General features: G+C 33.2%; 4 protein-coding genes across 4 annotated transcripts; 1 reads left to right on the forward strand and 3 right to left on the reverse strand.

The window, feature by feature from the left end:
- Positions 1 to 209: 209 nt before the first annotated feature.
- LOC123004666 (AN1-type zinc finger protein 2A) lies at positions 210 to 1491 on the reverse strand. Its single transcript, XM_044398030.1, has 5 exons — positions 1116 to 1491; positions 1016 to 1058; positions 629 to 967; positions 509 to 578; positions 210 to 456 (listed from the first exon to the last, which is right to left on the reverse strand). The coding sequence occupies exons 1-5, from the start codon at positions 1168 to 1170 to the stop codon at positions 286 to 288; spliced, it is 678 nt and encodes a 225-aa protein (XP_044253965.1). The 5' UTR covers positions 1171 to 1491; the 3' UTR covers positions 210 to 285.
- Positions 1451 to 2123, forward strand: LOC123004668 (autophagy protein 12-like). The gene is made up of 3 exons (XM_044398031.1): positions 1451 to 1719; positions 1762 to 1898; positions 1945 to 2123. The coding sequence occupies exons 1-3, from the start codon at positions 1602 to 1604 to the stop codon at positions 2065 to 2067; spliced, it is 378 nt and encodes a 125-aa protein (XP_044253966.1). The 5' UTR covers positions 1451 to 1601; the 3' UTR covers positions 2068 to 2123.
- Positions 2058 to 4077, reverse strand: LOC123004665 (rab proteins geranylgeranyltransferase component A 2). The gene is made up of 6 exons (XM_044398028.1): positions 3801 to 4077; positions 3682 to 3748; positions 3491 to 3634; positions 2580 to 3445; positions 2311 to 2531; positions 2058 to 2265 (listed from the first exon to the last, which is right to left on the reverse strand). The coding sequence occupies exons 1-6, from the start codon at positions 3850 to 3852 to the stop codon at positions 2119 to 2121; spliced, it is 1497 nt and encodes a 498-aa protein (XP_044253963.1). The 5' UTR covers positions 3853 to 4077; the 3' UTR covers positions 2058 to 2118.
- Positions 4078 to 4600: 523 nt separating this feature from the next.
- LOC123005498 (cytochrome b5-like) lies at positions 4601 to 5518 on the reverse strand. The gene is made up of 4 exons (XM_044399282.1): positions 5360 to 5518; positions 4899 to 5027; positions 4779 to 4834; positions 4601 to 4726 (listed from the first exon to the last, which is right to left on the reverse strand). The coding sequence occupies exons 1-4, from the start codon at positions 5474 to 5476 to the stop codon at positions 4687 to 4689; spliced, it is 342 nt and encodes a 113-aa protein (XP_044255217.1). The 5' UTR covers positions 5477 to 5518; the 3' UTR covers positions 4601 to 4686.
- Between the last annotated feature and the right edge of the window lie 3291 nt (positions 5519 to 8809).

Below are 8809 nucleotides of genomic sequence, written 5' to 3' on the forward strand. Positions count from 1 at the left end.
TTTATGACAAGTATGACAGGTGTCAAACAAAAATGTCAAATAATCTTGACCGGGTCAATGACCGCGGAACCACGATTCTACGCCTATGGTTTTAAAATTATTTCGTTAATTGGAAGGTTATTTTCCAATTGGTCAATATTTATTGCGTCGATTAAAAATACTCATATTACACAATTACTTTTCGCAAGGAACGACGTAATAAAAATCGATTAAACTTGTTGCAATTTATTGAAATAAAAATAGAAAAAGGTACATTAGAAGTGTGTAAATATGAATAAAATTTAATTATGCTACAGTACATCTATCCCTAGTGTTTGTCCTATTCCTATTCCCTTGATATTCTGAAGCTTGTAATTGTCTAGCTAAAGCCAAATCCATATCTTCCTGACTCACATGCTTTTTCGACGTTTCTTGCATAGATAACGCTAAAGCACGTGCTAAAGCCTCATCTTCACTCTGCAAAAAACCGTTAATAGCGTACTTCACACATTGATAACACAAACTGTACCATATTTCCATGTATTTCATTAGTGTAAGCAGCCCCATTCATATTTTCCTGTCTTGCTAAGGCAGCATTTCTGTAAAAACATAGTTATAGTAAACACAAAACAATTCAGCAGCAACTTACAGAATTTTCTGATTTGTTGAGGACTTTTTGCCTTGACAATTATGGTCAACAGTATGGCGGTGTTTAAGGCAAAAATTCATATTGCAGTTATCACAAATCACACGAACGACCTCTTTGATTTTGCACCCTTTCATTGAACACTTGTTTGTAAAAACTTTTCGTTTGTTCTTTGCTGGATCTGATTGACAGTCATTGTCTATGTGGGCACCAACAACGAAATCTGGTTGTTGGCCTTGTGGTACAGGGATGGGTTTATTGCATAATGGGCAAACAGGCACTTGGTTGTCTTTTTGATAAGCGTTAGCGCAGTTATGTCTGATGTACGAGTAGTGCTCGTCGCTAGAAAAACCAATGAGATTTTGGGGTTTTGGGGGCGTTAACACTTACCAAAATATTTCTGAACAAACATCACATTTGATTGGAAGAAAATCTAGAATTTTTTAACTGTTATTCAAATTGTTAGACATCGAATTTAACCGGGGCTTACCTAACTTGTTGCAATTCGGTTCTGAACAGTGTTTTCCAACATCTGGAAACTCCATGGTGCTGGGGAATGTTTCAACTGCGTGAACTATACTTGAAGCTGTCACTAAATACTAAATTTAATATTCTAGAAGGTGCTAGGGTGTTCACTAGAATTTTTCTCTAATCATTACAATGAATCATTTAATTGTGAATTTTGGAGTCTTGACTTGACATCTGTCAAATGATGAGGTTAAGTTATGACTCAGCAGTCAAAACAAAAACACCAAAATCACTAATAAATAGTTTTATACGCTTTTCAAGCACCTAATTCATCTGAAAAACTACAAAATTTGTACAAGTTGTGAAAATGTTAAAAAAGCACAATTATTAGTTTTTTATTTTTATTTTTCTATAGTTGGTAGTGTGTAGCAACCAGCAACCATTCTGTCAAAAACTGTAATATGTCAAACAATAATAAGTTACTTAACCTCATTTTTTGTTGTCAAAAATGAGCGACGACGCCTCTGAAAACAAGGAAGCCGCCGCCGATTCCTTGCAGTCATTCCAGTCAATGAACATAAACGATGGAGACCAGGAAAATAATCAAAAATCGGACAAACAGAAAAGTAAGTTTTTATTTTATTGTGGCGTTATTACATTTTTTTTAGTCGATATATTACTGAAACCGACTGGTAATGCCCCAATCATGAAAAAGAAAAAGTGGACGGTTGAAGGAGACAAGCCCATTTCGTGGATTGCTGAGTTTATGAAGAGATACATGAAATTAGAACCACAAGAAAAATTGGTATTATTTATCAGATATGAGGCTTTTAATGACGCGATTTTTGTAGTTTCTTTACGTAAATCAGACATTTGCACCTTCACCTGATCAGATAATGAAGAATTTGTACGACTGTTATTCAACAGAAGGGAAGTTGGTTTTACATTATTGCAAAACACCAGCTTGGGGTTAAATATTTTTTGTTATACTTTATTTTTAAGTTAAGAATAAATATAAAATTGATCTATTCTTCTGGTTTTACAGTTTCAGCCTTGAGATCAACATTGCTTTGATCTTCTGTTGGTTCACCTTCAATAATGATTTCTTCAGGGTCAGGAGCCCTTGGCAAAAACTCACAATCCGGAAAAATGTCCATAAAAATTGTCTTAGCCTAAAAAAAACACAAACTAACAAGTCAAAAACTTTTAATACATACGTTTTTGACGGCGTAATCATAATCCAGGTCTATATCCGGTCCTGGACACAACAAAACATTTTTCGGTGTTTCACACCTCAAATCTAAATCATTTGAATCAGGAATTGAAAAATAGCAAGACCATAAAATTTTCGCCTTTTCTGACCCAAATAAATTCTGAATAATATGTTTAAAATCGATTTGGGGTCCCTCAATTTGTCTCGAAACCAAATGTACCACAACTAAAGTCACAATTGTGAAAAATAAGTCATAAAAAATTAAATTAGTACATAGGTCCTTGGGACAAGTCCCTGTTAAGCATCCTAGTTCAATAACCACGCATGAATTTTTGTCCCCTTCAGGAGGGTACAGAAGCAGGGTCAGGTGTTCCTTCTCACTGTCCATGATTGATTTATCTGTGATTAAAATAGCCCTCGCGATGTACGATTGTGGATGTTGTTTAATGAACTCTGGAGGGGCTTTTTCAGCCCCCATGACCAGAAATTCAGCTTTGATTTCCTGTTTGCCACACGTAATGCCCTCAAAATTATCGCCGTTTAAAATGAGACCTTTTAAAGGTTGACTCAAAGCATAAATTCCACCGAAAACGGCACTCAACCTGCAAAAGGCCTGAGTGATTTCCCCACTTCCATACATGGAAAACAGGAAGGGGGTTTTCCCAAAACGGCCCAAGCTGTCCAAAAACCGTTTCGTGTTTTGGATTCCTTGCAAACAGGGCGTTTCGTCGGTACTCATTGCAATTGCGTAAAGAACGTAATGAATCAAATTCGGGGTCAATTTTTTATCGCTCAAAAACGCCCGAAAGCTTTTATTTTCATAATTAGGATATTCCTGATCGCCGCTGTCCAAAGCCAGGAAAAGTTTCATCAACATGCGTTTTTCAATCACTGTGACTTTGTTATTGGCGAAGACGTCCGAACGCGAGCACGGGACTGTCTCCAACTGGCCGTTGAGCCAAGTTAGGACTCTGCTGACGCTCCTGTACTCGGAATAACGCGCGATATTTGACGAAATGAGAAGCTCAACAAAATCCCCCCGTGCAAATTGGAGTTTGGGGGTGAGGTCTAAATTAAATTTGCGCGATTCTTTTAAGAGGCGCGTGCGTGACCACTCGTTTGATTCAGGGGGCGTTTCCCTGAAAAAATCACTTATTTTGGTTTTTTAACCGTGTTAAGTTTACTCTGGAATGTGCCATTCAATTGTAAAATTTTTTAAACTAAAGAAGGAATTTCCGAGTCCTTCAATAGAGGGCGGTTCTGAAGAGACAAGCTTCTGGATTGCGTCCAAGTTGAATGAGGCCCAAAGCCCCCCGTAATAGTTGTTGCTGAAAACTGTTTCGTGATTAAGTGAATTATTGAAGGCTTTTTGTACCTATCAATATGTAAAACTCGTTTTCCAATTCTGCTAGCTGCTGCTGAAATTATTGACTCAATAACACCTACAAAACAGTTTCGATGACTTTTTTTTTATTAGAGGAAACAAGTCCTGACCTGTGCCTATAATAATTATGTCAAATTCAGTTGGAAGTTCATAATCCATCATAAAAACTACTGGTTATTCTTTGGTTTAGATGTTTTTTTTGTAAATTATCACAACTTCAACCAAATTCACAGTTTTAGGTTAATTTAATTTTTCAGGCCGTCTTGACAAGTATTTCTCACCAAAACAAAAATAGAAAATCAATATAAATTTCTAATAGTATAAGACCATATAAAAATAATCTAAAATTTAGCAATAAATTGTTGTGTGTTCATATCATCGAATCCTGTCAACTGTCAAATGAGAAATGTCAAATATGATCTTACCGAAAGTACATCTGCCTGAAAAAATAAAAAATATGGGCAACCAACAATACACATTAGCAATTAATTATGATTTTTTTAAAAAACACTTTTTATCTTATTTCATTCCTAAAATTTTATTGATTTGTGTAATGAACAATACAGTTGTCTGCCCTAGAGGCCGTTTTATTTTTCATCCAGAGGTCGCTCGTGTTTTCGGTCAATTATTCTTTAAAAAAAATCCCCTGCGGTATTTTTCTCTCCGTTAATCCTTTGTTTTTGCAGACGTGAGCATTTCGTGTTTATCTAGCGCTAAAACTGTCTTTCAATAAAAATACCAGCAGGTGTATGCAATCCAGCTTCATCGGTAATGAACGTCACTGAGTAAATCTTATAATTGAATGTCCGAAACTGATTTTCTCTCGTTTTTTTTTTGCCTTGACAAGAGCCACTCCTCGGCTGTTTGTCGAGCACCTGAAAGATTACTTTGATGTTTGCATTCAATCCAATCGACTCGTAATCTCTTTAATAAAATATTTATTCATACACACAAAAACAGCGTTTTATCACAGAGAACAGATTTAGATTAAAATCATCAGGCGCACAGACCGCAAGTCAAGTAACTGCAGAAACTCCTGAAAAATTACAATGTCATGAATATGGAAAAAAGGGGTCGCAAGGGCTCACCGTCGATCTTCTTTGGGATTGGAGATGGTGGTGGATTTTTTCTGTTTTCGGTCCTCCTGAAATTAAACGGATGAAAGTTTGACATAAATATTCATCAGAAGAAGTGATTTATTTGATTACCTCGCGAAGTTCGCCGATTTTGTACCGTTTGAGCTCTTTTTTGGCGTCTCCGGAATGCCCGGCGTCGTCGAAGGCTTTAGTGCATTCTTTCCCCGCCCATTCTGTTATCAGTTCGCCGCCCCCAGGGTGCTATCACAACAATACAAATTCGCAATATTTCAAGAATGTGCCGTATCTTATCTTAGATGACGCAACAATTGCTAAATTAACAATTAATTGACAATTAATTAATTGAATTCAATAAATTGCAATCAGTTTTAATTTGTCAAAAACTATAAATAAAAATACTTGTACATAAAGTAATTGTTTTATATGACTCCGAGTCAATGTCAAATGTTAATAAGTTTCCAAGAACTGCGGTAATTCCCGGTGATTCCCCATGGATAACTCATGGCCCACTTTTTTTACATGATTCTCTGTGTCAAACATAGCCTACTATTATGACTTATTTACTTGTTTACCCCGTCTAGATATTCCGTAACGTCGTATACGTTATTTTTGATCAAGATCCACGTCTTGTTTCCGTCTTTTCCGTTATTTTTTCCGATTTCTTCAAGTGAGAAATATTTTGTTTCCATTTTAACACAGGCTCCGCCACAATAACACAATCACACGTTCGCACGACAATCGAATGAATAGATTTTAAGCCACTTATCAAATTGCTTATATACTCGAGGAAACGCAATCTTTGTTATTGTTTCGTCTTTTCCTTATCGCGACGTGATTTCCTTCAGATCCCATTTACGAAAAATTGAGTTTAAAGTTAGCAAATTTTATAATAACAAACGCTTCAATTGTCTATTTTTAAAATTATTTTTAACATGTTACTGGAGTATTCCGGCATGTTTGTCATTTGTTATTAATATTTTCTCGTATTTACATAACAAAATTATTTTTTTGCAACAATTTTGAAACAATAGTTTGCATAGAAGAAGATTATCTGAAATTCTTAGGGCAAAATTAAATTGTATTAAGCAACAAGCTTGCAAATACTGATTTAAAAATTTGTGTTTCTGTGTTTTAAAATAAAATTTTGTAAAAATGTTAAATGTTGTTTTTCTTTGTAATCCGTTTGGCAAATTCGATTCCCAAAACAGCACCTTTTAGTTTTACTTTATTTCTCATTTGCGCGAATAAGTGACTCGCTTTGATTGATTCAACGGGATTTAAATCGGATGTGCTATAAATTGGAAAAGTTTGTCCATCGATTTCCAAAGATAAACGAGTTTTGTATCGAATTTTTGTTTCGTAAGTGAAAAATTAATGTCGTGTTGAAGAATTATAAAGAAAAATGAAGATTGAGTCGTGTTAGCGGTTGTTGCAGAGATATCTCGAAAGGGTTTCCGCTTGATGCACCACCTTTGTGTATATACCCACCGTCGTGCTACGCCACTTTGGATCGTTTGTTATTTATTGTATTGTGGAGATGTAAGTAGATAAAATTTCAAGTGAAAATGATACCTCTCGAGTGGATTTTTATTCTAATTAGACGTTGATTTTTCCACTCTCGACGGCAAATACGGCACTGATCCTTCAATTTGAGGCAATTAGAGTCGAGTGTGGTCGCGAATTAATCGTCACGTGAACAAGATCTGATTTAATAGGATTGGATTTAAGGATAAATGTATTTTCAGTTGTTTTATCCATTATTCAATAGGGGTGATTGGGGGTTGTGGACGACGTCTTGATAAGCGTTTTGATGAATCAGCAGTGCTGATGTAATAGAAAAGTGGAAATAACACCTGTGGCATCGTGAGTCCGGACCTGGATTTGTTTGAGCGATAATTGATTGGCAAATGGTGCGACGTCGATAATTTTATATTATACTCGATTCCGGCCATATTATTACAAATAATTACGGTTTATGGAGGGGTTTAATTAGCATATTTAACTCGGATGGATAAGTGGGATGAGTATTCACGTTTTAATTAGTTTTATCGGATGTTATCGGGGCCATATCGACGTTATTGCCCATTATTTATTCGTTTCTATTATTAATTTGTAGGGATTATCAACCGATACACGAAACAAGATTAATTGAAACTTAATTAAAAGTCAGACAGCGATTTGTGGTCTTTCAGAAGTAATTTTCAAACATAATAAAATTTTTGCCAAAACCTGAGATTTTAGTTTGAAAATGTTATTCAAAGTTTGACAAAGGTGTGTTTTTGTGTTTTTTTGGCTTAGTAATTCTGTTCAAAAACCACTTAAACAAACAAAATGTTATCAGTTTCGAAATAATTTGGTAATTTTTTAGCCAGTTTTAGCAAAATTTGTTAAAAAAAATATTTATTTCAAAAACGTGCTTAAACATTCAAAAAAGACAAAAATAATAGTTATTTATTCGACGAGTTTAAGTGTAAATCCGACGGATTATTTCACCGAGTGGGTTATTAAACCACGATTGTAACGAGTGGTTTATCATCCACGAGGTGAAATAAAGCGTCCGATTTACACTCAAACGAGTTGAATACAACATTTTATTTTTCGAATTAGACTCAATAAGGCTTAAGCATGCTTTAAATCTGTTAAGAATAATCTGATGTTTCGTATTGAGAAATGCCAAACAGTTGTCAAAACTTCTTTACATGGGAGAAAAACCGTAAATTTTGACAGTGTCGAAGAATAAACATTATTTTCGGTCTAATTTGGTGAATTTTCTGCTTGTTTTTAATAAAATTAGGCGAAATAATTTTGTTTTTAAATAAAAAATGTGCTAAAACACTCAAAAAAAGAAATGTCTTTTTCAATAGTAATATTTTGAGTGCATGCCAAATTGTCGATAATTTTATTGGAATTAGAATCAATTATTTAGCTTGGACGAAGAGTATTTTGCAGACTATTTCCCGATAACAATTTACAAAAACAATATTTTCATTATGGAATGATTATGAGAAATTAAAAAAAAAATATGTCAAAAAAAATATGTGTGTCAAATCTTTTAAATTTTTGAGATTCATCCAATCAGATTTGCAAAAATTTTAGTTCAAAACTTCAAGGTTTGAAAAAAGTGAAAATAACAATATTTTCGACCAAATTTTGTGGTTTTTGCTATATTTTTGATTATATTTTGCTTAAAATCAATTAAATATAGTGAAACGAACAAAATAATATCAAGTTTGATTTATTTATGTAATTTTAAGAACGATCTTAAAAAAAAATTTCGCAAAATAAATGTGTCTCTGCTTCAAAATAAAACCAATAAATTGATCAAAACAAACCAAAATAAATAAATGATAGATATCAATTTGTTTTAGCAAAATTTGTTGAAAAAAGTTTTTATCTTAAACACTAAATATTCTTAAAAATCAAAAATAACACAATTTTTGGTCTAGTTTTGGGACTTTTAGGCTTGTTTTTGACAAAATTTTGCACATATGTAATTGTATTTTTGATGTGCTAAAACTCTCGAAAAAGGTAATAAAAATAATATTATTTTTGACCCAATGTAGCGATATTTTTGACTTGATTTAATGAAATCTTGTAAAAAGGGAAACAAATAAATTAATTTTGAGTTTTTCTGACTAACCTTTAAAAAGATTTCTCAAAATAATATTAATTACGACTATTACGAGCAGTTTAAAAAATCGAACAAAATTTTCTACAAAACAACTTAATTATTTTTGATCAATTTATGTAAATAAAAAGAAATCACTTTCTTTAGTTCTAAAATCTACTGATTCTACAAACTTTTTTTACTTATTTGTAAATCATTTATTTAATTTTTCTCAAAAAAGTTTTTTTTTAATGTTGGACATCTGTTTATACTTTCAAATAAAGATGCTTTTTTGGATTTTATCGATTTTATTTTTTTTCCTAATTTTGTTTGAAAAAAGTTTTATTTTAATCTATAAACATTAGTAAATTTAAAATCTAGAAATCTACTATTAGTTACAAACATTTGATAAGTC

The sequence above is a fragment of the Tribolium madens genome, unplaced genomic scaffold, assembly GCF_015345945.1.
Source record: "Tribolium madens isolate multiple individuals breed KSU strain unplaced genomic scaffold, Tmad_KSU_1.1 Scaffold_20;HRSCAF=117;Tcas5.2_LG4, whole genome shotgun sequence".
Classification (NCBI taxonomy): Eukaryota; Metazoa; Arthropoda; class Insecta; order Coleoptera; family Tenebrionidae; genus Tribolium; species Tribolium madens.